This window comes from Podarcis erhardii (genome assembly GCF_964252035.2).
Source record: "Podarcis erhardii genome assembly, chromosome: 6".
In the NCBI taxonomy this organism is placed as follows: domain Eukaryota; kingdom Metazoa; phylum Chordata; class Lepidosauria; order Squamata; family Lacertidae; genus Podarcis; species Podarcis erhardii.
Window position 1 is genome coordinate 8,526,027 of NC_138510.1, and position 12,502 is coordinate 8,538,528.

Consider the following 12,502-nt stretch of genomic DNA (forward strand, 5'->3'; position numbering starts at 1 on the left):
TGCCGTGTAAAACGGTTGGAGGGCTTTTGAAAAAAAATCAATTAAGCAGGATGCAGATCTTGTCAAGTAAAAATTAATTAAAATGTTCAGTGAATCAGTGGGGGGGGGGGCACCTTAGATCCGGCAGATCCAACTCTCAGTCTGCCACTGCGTTGCTAGATCTGTTCCAACATGCACCCACCCCAACTTTCTACTTTGTCACCCTTGGGTCAGCAACAGCAGAGGAACTGTCCACCGCCACATTGGGGAGACCTCTGACATCAGCCCCGTCCCTTCAACTGTAAGCGTCCCCCCCCCCCCCCGTGGCTGCAGAGAGGGAGGACCACAGTATCCATCCTGCCACCCTTCTCAGGAGTTTAGGACTGCTCCGTAAGAGCATTGCTTTAACCACTTTGTGGTTAATTAGCTGGTGGCTAATGAATAGCTACAGAGATGCAGGTCTGGGTATTATACGTAGGGCATCTTGGCGATTTTGCCAAGGAAGAGACAAAACAAATAGACAAAAACTGTGCCATTTTATGGGGGGAGGGGAGAGGAAATGTGAATCTTCAAGTCACAGCTGTCCTATAGGTAAATAGAAGTTGACAGCAGAGGGGCCTGGGAAGCCAAAAGTCAGTCTGCAGCATCCGGTATACCAGCCATTAGGGGATCAGCCCTGCATCTGGAGACAAAATCAGGACAAGGTGCTTAAGAAACACAAAAGAGCAGAGAGGGGAAATCCCTGAGGTGTGTGCTTCTCTCCCTTATATGTGGCCAAGGTAGCATCTATAATGTGCTTACTCTGTGTTCATCCACCCTGCCCTACATTCCAGAGGATGCTCAGAGTGCCAATGAATTCTTACCTCAGAGTATACTGGTGGGGCTGCTGCCACAGAGCTCAGATTTCATCACTGGACTCTTCCCCTGGGCTTCTACTTTCCCCTATCCTTGCCATACTTATAGCCCTCCAGTCTCCTGTTATAGGCTTGTCACTGGGGCACTTTGTTTCAGACCCACACTGTAAAGCAGGCCTGGGCAATCTCGGCCCTCCAGATGTTTTGGGACTACAACTCCCATCATCCCTGAGCACTGGTCCTGTTAACTAGGGATGATGGGAGTTGTAGTCCCCAAAAATCATCTGGAGGGCCGAGTTTACCTATGCCTGCTGTAAGGTCTCCATTTTGCTGCTTCTGCTGCTAAAACTGTTGGAGGAACCCATTGCGTAAGCAGAGGACATATCCTCTCTTGCAAGTGCACAGGGTCTCCGGTTTCTAACCATTTCCTCTCCAGCTGAAGAACCCCCATCCATACCCCAGAATTATGGAAGGTCTCCTGCAAGCACAACTTTTTGGAGGGGCCCAAGTGGGAAGGAGAAGTCGAGAAAGCCTTGTGGCCAAAGGGGAACCCTGTTTTCTGGATTCTTCTTGGGTTCAAAAAAGCATTTACCTATTGTACTCTCTTCATAGCACCCTGAAAGGACACAACCGCCTCCATGGCCAGGCTCTCCTGGTTGACCTCTTGCTCCAGGAAACCCAGGGGGCCCAGTGCTGCCAGGGGATCCCTTTGAGCCTTGCTTGCCAAGCATCTCTTCTCCTACTGGACCTGTGGGGGGAGGGACACCAGAAGTACAACACCCTCAGTCTAGGTTGTTGATGAATTTTGTTTAGGTTTTTTATTTTATTTTTTGTGTTTTTTTAATTGGAAATTTTATTTACAACATAACCCCCCCACCCCCAATACAGAAATCCACCCACATTAAACATGAACATAACAAACAATAAGTATAACATACAGCAATACAAACAACCAAATAAAAGACTTCCTTTATCCTGTATCTGACCTCCTTATTTACTTCTTATAAGCTGTTCATGAATAATTATTAAGATTTTTCTAATTATAACTTAAATATCCACAAAGTCTCCTGCAGACATTAATTGAAACAAATCCAGGTATGTATTTTAGGGCACTGTTTTGTGAAGTATTCTCTGCATTTTCCCCATGCTTTTTGAAATTCTTGTCTATTATGATCTCTAATTGCCTCTGTTAATCTAGCCAGTTCAATATACTCTAACAGTTTGTCTTGCCATTCCGTTTTTGTTGGCACAATTTCTTTTTTCCAGCTTCTGGCAATTAGGATCCTAGCCACTCCTGTGCAATAGAGGAATATTTTCTGATCTTCTCTTGCTATACCTGCATCTGTTATCCCTAGTAGAAAAGTTTCTGTATTTTTTATAAAGTTATCCTTAAACATGTTTTTAAGTTCGTCATATACTATGTTCCAGAAGCTTTTGATTTTTTTCACAGGTCCACCAAACATGTATAAGTGTTCCCTCTGTTTTACAACACCTCCAGCACAGATTTGTTTTTGTAGATTGCTGATGAATTTTGAACCACCAGGAGGAAGAAAAGAGGCGCACAGAACTAACAGCTTTGTTGCACTTCATGCATTCAGCCGGAGGGGGTGTAGCAGCATGGGAGACGACCAGCATTGGCCCTGCTACTATTCAGAGTCCTGCTCACCTGTCCAAATTGGCCCATGGAGCCGAATCTCTTGAAACTGGGAGAGGTAGTTTGGGAACAAGGACATAAAGAGGCTCCGTCCGTTCTGACCCTTTGTTGGAGCAAGTTGCTTACTGCAGAGCTGTCCGTGGTCCTGGAACTCCTGGCCCAGCTTGTCCCATGGGATCCAGCGTTAGATTAGAACTGGGCACCCTCTACCATACAGATAGTTCATGGTGGCCACCAATGTGAGTTGCCAAGCAGAAGGTGGCTCATTTAACTTTAACACACACACACACACACACACACACACACACACACCACTTTTTTTAATGGGGAGCGTCACACAAGCAAGGCAATCATGGCTTCAGATACTTCATGTGGAGGGTCCAATTTTCATTGGAGGCTATTTGCACAGTGAAGAGGAGAAAGAGCTCATGCTGCTTCTCCACCACATGACTCTAACGCCATGGCTGGCTGAATGTACACCCAACACTTAGTGCTAGAGTACTAAGGGCTATGTGGGAGAGGGCTATGTGCGGGAGAGCCAGTGTGGTGTAGTGGTTAAGAGCGGTAGTCTCTAATCTGGGGAACCGGGTTTGCTTCCCCGCTCCTCCACATGCAGCTGCTGGGTGACCTTGGGCTAGTCACACTTCTTTGAAGTCTCTCAGCCCCACTCACCTCACAGAGTGTTTGTTGTGGGGGAGGAAGGGAAAGGAGAATGTTAGCCGCTTTGAGACTCCTTTGGGTAGTGATAAAGCGGGATATCAAATCCAAATTCTTCTACTTTATAGCACGTCAGTGTCATGACCTAGGACCATGCACTGTGTGACAGACTCCAAGGTGGATGAGGCTCTGGCTCTGCCCTTAGGGGAAGAGCTGCCAGGACTGCCTTCAGGACCTTCCTGACTGCAGGGCAGAACTTTGCTGCCCTCCTCTGATACCCATAGGGGACAAAGGCTGCAGAAGAAGGCAAGGTCCCTTTCTTGAGACAGGACAGGAATGCTTCCTTCTTTCTCTTCACCAGTGATACATTTACGGGCAATAACACCCTAAGAGGTGTTGGGAATCTGCATACATGCAGCTACACACAGAGAGTCAATTAGGGTTTGGCCGACAGCCAAGGCAATGTGAAGGAGTAAGTCTGCCTGGTGATACAGAGGCACGGAGACAGCTCCATGATTGGTCAAGCTCTCTCACGGGAATATTGATTAATGTCTTACTAACTGGAATGTGTGGTAGTAGAAGTTTGAGTTCAGGAGTTGTAAGTCGTGTAAGAGAGAGCTAACTAAAGATGCATGTTCTGTTCTGTTCCTGTAAATAGTCCACTGTATATAATAAACACCTAACTACAAGTTCCTGGTTCCTGCTTCGTCCATCCTGTCTGCAGCCAAGTTGCCAATTGCTTTTGTGAACTCTGTGTTTACTCTGCTAGGTCTGGCTAAGGTCCTGCAACTAGTCGGAAAGTTGCGAAACACCAATAGGTTTTGCCAATAAGAGGTGGTACATAAAATAAATTCAGTAAAATGTACTGTACCTGTTCGACCTCTAGGCCCTTGAGAACCTTCCTCATTTGTTCCAGGAGAACCTTTCTCCCCTTTGGGTCCAGAGGCACCTGTTGAATGAGAGAGTAAGGATTCCTAGCAATGTGTCTCTTAGCAATGCTCCATTGCTAATTTCCTACTGGAATTCCTGGCAGTCTTCAGAGGTTTTTAAACAGAGGTTGGATGGGAATCTATCAGGGATTCTTTAGCTATGATTCCGGTATTGCAGGGTGTTGGACTAGATCAGTGTTTCCCAACCTTGGGCCTCCAGCTGTTTTTGGACTACAACTCCCATCATCCCTAGCTAGCAAGACCAGTGGTCAGGGATGATGGGAATTGCAGTTCAAAAACAGCTGGAGGCCCAAGGTTGGGAAACACTGGACTAGATGACCCCATTCCCCTAATTTTACCAAAACGTTTTTTAACATCTATACATTTGCTGCTGCTTTTCCTGACACGAAGCCTCCCAATTTTGCTTTAGGTGAAATACAGACCCACAAGCCTCTTCCTCAAAACACACACACAAATTTCATGTCAATGAAGCTGTTTTGGCTTTGCTCAAAATTCCTGCAGGTGTTTTCGCCTGAGCAGACCAGCCCAGTTCTGCCTCGGATCTTGCTTTAGGCAAAACTCGGTGGCAAACCCTGCTTTCTATCTACCGTCTTTAGTACTATTCTTCAAATGTGGCAATCAAACCCGAAAATAGCACTCCAGGTGAACTGCTAGCAAACAAGAAAACATAACAGCTGCTAATATGCATCAAGATAAAAGACAGCTCAAGCGATTAGCAGCTTCTTTCTTCTCATGGTTGTGAGTGTGAATGCAGAGCTCCTCTTGAATCCTCTTTTACTCAAAGGGAAGTCAGACCAGTGTTTAGCAAAACGCTATTAAAAGCACCAGAATCTTGGCCACAACACACAGACTATCAGGCAATATTGGGCTGAAATTAGGAACCCACAGATCTGGAAACGCCCTCTATTTGTAGTGAACCACCAAGGCTACAGCACAGAGTAATCTTCCCCAACCTGGTGCATTCCAGCTGTTTTGGAATACAAATCCCATCATTGCAAGCCAGCATGACTGGACCTGGTGGGAGTTCTGTAGTCAAACAGTTGGAGGGTGCCAGAGCTGAGCACCCACCAGCTTGTGAGCTGGATGTGGCCCATGCGGTTTTCAAATGTGGCCCACAGCATCCCCTCTATGAAAGTCTTGGGAAAAAATATTTTATTGGAGCCAGCATAGAGCTTTCCTCAAAGCTAACAGCAACACAGAGGAAGGTGGAGGCAGTTCGTAGTCATGGCCAGTAGCCACTGTCAACCATATCTTCCATGAATTTATCCAATCTTCTTTTAAAGCCATCCAAGTTGCCATAGTCATCGCGGCCTCCAATGGGAGGGAGTTCCACAGTTTAGCTCTGTGCTGTATAAAAAAGTTTGTTTGAATTGTCCTGAACCTTCCAACATCTGGCTTCACTGGAAGCCCATGAGTTTTAGTGTTACAAAATAGGCATGGGAAACTTTTCTCTATCCACTTTCTCCATGCCATACCGTATTTTTCACTCCATAAGACGTACCTGACCATAAGATGCACCTAGTTTTTAGAGGAGGAAAACAACAACAAAAATATTCTGAACGAAACAGTGGATGTGTGATTTTTGTGGTTCATGCTGTGGCCACAGACATGTGATCTGATGGTGAATTTGGGGTGACCCAATGCAAAAATTCTGAGGATCCATGTGGATCCGTGCTTTGTAACCACATTTTTGCACCATTGTAGCCCCAGGAAACAGTGGATGCATGATTTTTTTTGGTGCAGGCTGTAGCCATGGACATGCTATGCGATCTAATGGTGAATTTGGGGTGAATTTGGGGTGACCCAATGCAAAAATCCTGAGGATCCATGGGCTTTTACCTCCCCCCTCCCAGGCAGCCTCCACTAGTATCCCTTATCTCTCTTCCGATCCCACCAATCAGCTGTTTCCTTTCAACACTCCCTTCCCTCTTGTTTGCCTTAGTGTCTTTTCCTTAGCTGGAGCAGTTTTTTGCTCCTCTTTTTCTTCTAATTTCTCTCCGCATTGCTTTAGTCTTCCTGTTTCCCCGCTTTGCAAGTTTGCTGTCTTTACCTCCCCCCTCCCAGGCAGCCTCCTTTATCTCTAGCGTTCCTTATCTCTCTCCCCGATCGGCAAACGATCAGCGGATTTGTTTCAACACCCACTTCCCTCTTCAAAAAAAAAAAAAAAAAAAGCATGATCTGCTTTTTGCCCCTGGGCAATTCGGCTCCAGGGACCACGCATTCACTCACTCCATAAGATGCACAGACATTTCCCCTTACTTTTTAGGAAGAAAAAAGTGCATCTTATGGAGCGAAAAATACGGGATTCTACAGTGCCACCTCTTAGTTGCCCTTTCTCCAAATTAAAAGTCCAAAACACTGCAGCCTTTAACTGATTCCATTAAGCAGTATCAGACAGCTGGCCATAGGCAACCTGAGATGCCCTTCGCTTTGGCGATACATGCAGAAGGCCACTTATATATGCAGCTTCCTGTGGCACAGGTGAAAATGAATGCTTCTTTTAATGCATCCTAAAGTGGCGCCAGACTTTTGTACTGTACCATCTTCACTTTTGACTCCTTTCAGCTTATCATCCTTCAGTTCTTCTCATCTGTGAGCCATCTTGGCCAATTTATTTTCTAGGGTGCAACCCATGCCCTTTATTCTCCCCGCTTACGTGCAACATTTCACAAATTACCTTTAAAAGTCAGCTGACCCCTATCGTTAAATTGAGAAATGCTGGGTCCCCGTTTCTTTCCTGCTGGGTAGAGATCCACGGCTAGACATCTAACTCGCTAAGGGGGGCAAACCATCTCCAAGATCAGCAATGGTTTATTAAGTTCTAATCTGACAAGCTGTCAGCCCCATTTCTCCATCCTCTTCTCTGCCATCGGTTTGCAAGACCACAAGGGGCCAACGACGTGCTACCTAATTTTCCTTCTCTGAGCTCAGCTGGATGTTTCCTGCTGGGGCACAATATAACCAGTTGGATCCGCAAGCAGCTTCAGGAGCTACTCAAATATCAGACTGGGCACCGCAGGGAGAGTGGGGGGTTGAAAAAGCAGGTTGACAGATTCAGGTTGGTGTGCAATCTACTCTCCGAAGCCTGCCAATTAAACCAAGAACTTTGACTCTTGGCTGTAAGTAGAAAGGAAACCATCACTAAAGGATAGGGCTTAAATCCACTCAGATAGCTTCCCTCTTCCCTCCCTCCCTCCCTCTCTCCCTCTCTAATGATAATGCTGCTTGTGCCACTCTGGAGCAGTATCTAAAGGAGGGTCTCCTTGAACAGATGGAGGCCTAATCCTTGCATTAAAACCAAGGGAGCTGCCTGGATGACTCGGCATTCACCACAAAACAAAGAGTTGCCGTAATGCTGCCTCCACTCAAAACAAGGCAGCTTTTAGCTCCGGGCCAAGAGGGCAGGGAGATAAGCCTGTGCTTTTTCTAAAGCCCAGAAGAGAGCCCGGCCAAAAATAAAACCAAGGAGTGTGCGTTTGCCTGCTGAGTGGCGCGATAAGCTTCTTCTCGCTACATTGGGTGGGGGAAACTACTGGCCAAGATTACAGCCGTCTTTGCATAGGCCTGGCAGAATTGTAGAATGTGGAGACCAGTGGAAAGAACACAAAGTCCTGCCTTTCCCCCAGTTCTCGCCAGGACAGGGTACCCTCTGTTCACAGCAAGGATAGTCAATGTGGTGAAGTGGTTAAGAGCGGTGGACTTGTAATCTGGTGAACCGGGTTCGCTTCCCCACTTCTCCACATGCAGCTGCTGGTGACCTTGGCCTAGTCACACTTCCCTGAAGTCTCTCAGCCTCACTCACCTCACAGAGTGTTTGTTGTGGGGGAGGAAGGGAAAGGAGATTGTTGGCCGCTTTGAGACTCTTTAAGGTAAAGGTAAAGGAACCCCTGTCCATTAGGTCCAGTCGTGGCCAACTCTGGGGTTGCAGGGCTTATCTCGCTTTATTGGCCGAGGGAGCCGGCGTACAGCTTCTGGGTCATGTGGCCAGCATAACTAAGCCACTTCTGGCGAACCAGAGCAGTGCATGGAACCGCCGTTTACCTTCCTGCTGGAGCGGTACCTATTTATCTACTTGCACTTTGATGTGCTTTCGAACTGCTAGGTTGGCAGGAGCATGGACCAAGCAACTGGAGCTCACCCCGTCGCAGGGATTTGAACTGCCGACCTTCTGATCGACAAGTTCTAGGCTCTGTGGTTTAACCCACAGCACCACCCGCGTCCCTTGAGACTCGTTAGGGTAGTGATAAAGTGGGATATCAAATCCAAACTCCTCCTCCTCCTTCAATGTGGTGCCCTTAAGATATGGGCAACCTCCAGCTCCAGACAACATGGCCAATGGTCAGCACTGATTAAATAAGTGCCTCAACAACATCTGGAGCTTGTCATGTTGGCTGTACCGGGTCTGCAGCATCCCACATGGAGGAGTAGCCAACTTTCCATCCGAAGCCTTCTGTGGGAGATGTTAATTCTCACAGAAACAAAGGGAACTCAAGCCAGACCACTGGTCCACCTAGTACTGTCTACAATGCCTGACCAACATCAGTGAAACTCGCCATTGTTCCAGGAAAGAGTCTTCCCAAGGACTACCTGGAGAAACTGGAGAGTGAAGCTGGGGCCTTCTGCACAGGGCTGGATAAATCATAAAGCAAAATAAGCATGTGCTTAGGGCATCGAGCAAAGGGGGGCATCACATAAATTTTCCATTGCCGGATTTTTAACATTCATGGTCACAAATTGCTCAGCTTAGCGTGCGTTTTCTCAGTAGAAGTATATTAAAAATCCCAACAGAACAACTATGCAACAAGGAAGGCTGGTTGCCTTATCTCTACTAAGTAACTGATGTGTTGCGTAAGATTAGTTTGGAGGACCAAAGACTTTGCAATTAGAAAAAGTAGGAGAAAGTTTTTCAAATGTAAATAAAGTATACAAAACTTTACACTTTCCATCTCACTGTAGGTTTTGTTTCATTTCAACAACCACCAAAAATTTTATGGTTTATTATTGTTCCTATTTTTAATTAGATATATTTGGGGGGAGCCAAAATCGTTTAAATGATTAGGGCCTCTAAAGGTCTTAATCCAGTGCTGATTCTGCACCCAAAGCAGATGCTATAACCACTGAGCTACAGCCACCCCTCCTCTTCCCCTACATGTGACCGCCCAACTACTGTATTTTTCAATATATAAGACGCCCCCATGTATAAGATGCCCCCTATTTTTGGGGACTCCAAATTAAGAAAACATCCCTCAGCACTACCCATGTATAAGACGAGCCCCAATTTTAAACCTAATTTTTTAGTAAAAAAACCAACAACCCTAGTCTTATGAAGTACACAGAAAAATACGGTACTTTCTTTCTATGCCTTGAATGAAGAAAGCTATTAAAAATGGGCTTAGCGGTCTGCCCTGCTGATTAAAAATATGGAACCTACTTTTGATGATCATCTCTTTTTGCACATAAAGTTAATGAAATATCAGATGTGGCTCATCCCCTCTTTTCCCTCTCGTCAATGACTTACAACCAATGGAGATATTTCTAGATTTGTCTGGCATGCCCTGCCTCGAATAAAATTTAAGATATTAACTGATGCTAAAGAAAGAGGTGGATTTGCCCTGCCAGACCTTAAACTTTACTATGAATCAGCTGCTTTTTGCTGGCTGAAAGAATGGCTGCTTCTTGAAAACACTGATGTGTTGGATTTAGAAGGTTTTAACAATGTATTTGGTTGGCATGCATATTTGTGGTATGATAAGGTAAAAGCACATAAAGCATTTAAAAACCATATTGTTAGAAAAAGCACTGTTTAATGTTTGGATAAGATATAAGGATTTGTTAGAAAATAAAACCCCAAGATGGTTGTCACCAATGGAAGCGAAGGCACAGAAAAAACTCAATATGGAGGCCAAATGGCCGAAATATTGGGAAATTTTGGAACAAGATGGAGACAGAGTAAAACTGCAGAACTTTGAAAAATTAAAAAACAAAGTGCGAGATTGGCTCCATTATTACCAAATAATGGAGGCATATAATTTGGACAAAAAAGTTGGCTTCCAGGTGGAAAAATCAAAATTGGAAACAGAATTGCGAGATCCCAAAATTAAGAATTTGTCAAGAATGTATAACTTGCTGTTGAAATGGAACACTCAGGATGAAACGGTGAAATCTGCTATGATTAAATGGGCACAAGATGTTGGACATAACATTATGATGGCTGACTGGGAACAGTTATGAACCACAGGTATGAAATTTATGGCATGTAATGCCCTAAGAAAGAATTTAATGAAAATGATTTATAGGTGGTACATGACACCAGTCAAGCTTGCAAAAATCTACTATTTGCCCAAAAATAAATGCTGGAAATGTAATGAGACTGAAGGTACATTCTTTCCCCTTTGGTGGACATGCCCAAGGATTAAGACATTCTGGGAGATGATTTATAATGAAATGAAAAAGGTATTTAAATATACCTTCCTGAAGAAACCAGAGGCCTTTTTCCTGGGCATGGTCGGCCAATTGGTGCTAAAGAAGGACAGAACTTTCTTTATGTACGCAACAACAGCAGCAAGAATACTCATCGCGAAGTATTGGAAGACACAAGATTTACCCACCCGGGAAGAATGGCAGATGAAGCTGATGGACTATATGGAATTGGCGGAAATGACTGGCAGAATCCGAGACCAGGGAGAAGAATCAATGGAAGAAGATTGGAAAAAATTTAAAGATTATTTACAGAAATATTGTAAAATTAATGAGCTTTAGAAAAATGGTGGAATGAAGTTATATGGCTTTGGCAGAAATGTTATAAGGAACTAGGTACAGATAGACTGTTAATGTATTAAAAGGAAAAAAAACAAGGTTAGAATATGTTAAGATTAATTACAGGACAGAAAATAGATGAAGATGGAAAGGAATTGCTGAAACAGTTAATTGAAGTGGAATACAAAAAGGGAGGTGTGAGGAAGTCAATGAAACAAGTGAATGAAAGCTAAGTTTGAAAATATTGGAAGTGTTTTTAATTGTTCTTGTTTTGTTTTGTTAATTCAATGTTCTACGTGGTGTTTTTGTTTTTGTATTGTATTATATTGATTTGTTTAATTCTTTTTCTTTCTTTTTGTAATCTTTAAACTCTTAATAAATATTATTTTTTTAAAAAAACACACACCAATGGATCATTGTTATTGTTGCTGCCATTAAGTGGCAAGGGAAGGGGCCTGGGAGCTGGACAGATGGCAGCAGGGCTGGAAGGGAATTCTTCACCGGCTCCTGTTAAAATCCGAGACGGAGAAGAATTTCAAGGTTATACTGTTCCCTTCCCTTTTTGAGGCAAGCACTATGAGCCCAGTGAGGTTTGCTTCTCAGAGCCTGGAAAGAAGACTCTGGGAGACATTTCTGCTGAATTGTGGTGTGCAACTGCACAGCTGTGCATTGAGAGGAAGGAAGGAGTGCTGTGCCCTTCAAGAGATCACGTATGAAGGCATGCAGAAACTGTGGTATAAGTCAGCTTTTCCCCAACTGGTGCCTTCCAGACATTATAACTGCACTATTACAGTGGGACCTCGGGTTACAGACCCTTCAGGTTGCAGACGCTTCAGGTTACAGACTCCACTAACCCAGAAATAGTACCTTGGGTTAAGAACTTTGCTTCAGGGTGAGAACAGAAATTGTGCAGCAGCAGCGGGAGGCCCCATTAGCTAAAGTGGTGCTTCAGGTTAAGAACAGTTTCAGGTTAAGAACGGACCTCTGGAACGAATTAAGTACGTCACCAGAGGTACCACTGTACTCCCACCAGCTCCAGCCTATGGCCAGGGATGATGGGAGTTGTAGTCCAACAACATATGGACACCACCAAGTTACAAGAGGGTTGTTCAGGACTTCTTTCGATACCTCTTTCTCCTGGATATCCATCTCTGCCGGGCTGTCCAGGCATCCCAGCTTCTCCTCTCTCTCCTTTCATGCCAGGAGGCCCAGGAAGACCAGGCGGACCACGTTCTCCAGGCTTCAGCTTATCTTCCCAAATGGGAACTGGCTTCTGTGAATGTTCATGGACGAATGAGTCAAACTTCAACACGTGAGCTGAAGAAGTAAAGGGAAAGGAGAGGGGGGAAAGTGGAGTCTCTGATTTACCATCTCCATTATTTCCCAGGATGCACCCTGCTTCTTGCATTTGTCAGGGTTTTTCCTGGACACACATTCACACGGTGCAATTATCGACACATCTCCCTGCACACATGTACCTGTGTTTTTGTGAAAGGGTATACAGTGGTGCCTCGCAAGACGAAATTAATCCGTTCCGTGAGGCTCTTCGTATAGCGGTTTTTTTTCGTCTTGCAAAGCAAGCCCATTGACAGCTTAGCGGATTAGCGCTATTAGCGGTTTAGTGGCTTTTAGCGGATCAGCTGTTAAGCGGC

General features: G+C 44.9%; 1 protein-coding gene across 1 annotated transcript in view; it reads right to left on the bottom strand.

Annotated features, from left to right (window-relative positions):
* Positions 1 to 528: 528 nt before the first annotated feature.
* The window catches only part of COL20A1 (collagen type XX alpha 1 chain), a 147,952-nt gene continuing 135,978 nt past the window's right edge, over positions 529 to 12,502 (bottom strand). The window contains exons 37-40 of the mRNA XM_081867488.1: positions 11,979 to 12,167; positions 4,016 to 4,093; positions 1,426 to 1,581; positions 529 to 661 (exon numbers count right to left, since the gene is read on the bottom strand). Of these exons, the coding sequence (XP_081723614.1) occupies positions 642 to 661; positions 1,426 to 1,581; positions 4,016 to 4,093; positions 11,979 to 12,167 (443 nt within the window). The 3' untranslated portion in view covers positions 529 to 641. The remainder of the gene's footprint in view (positions 662 to 1,425; positions 1,582 to 4,015; positions 4,094 to 11,978; positions 12,168 to 12,502) is intronic.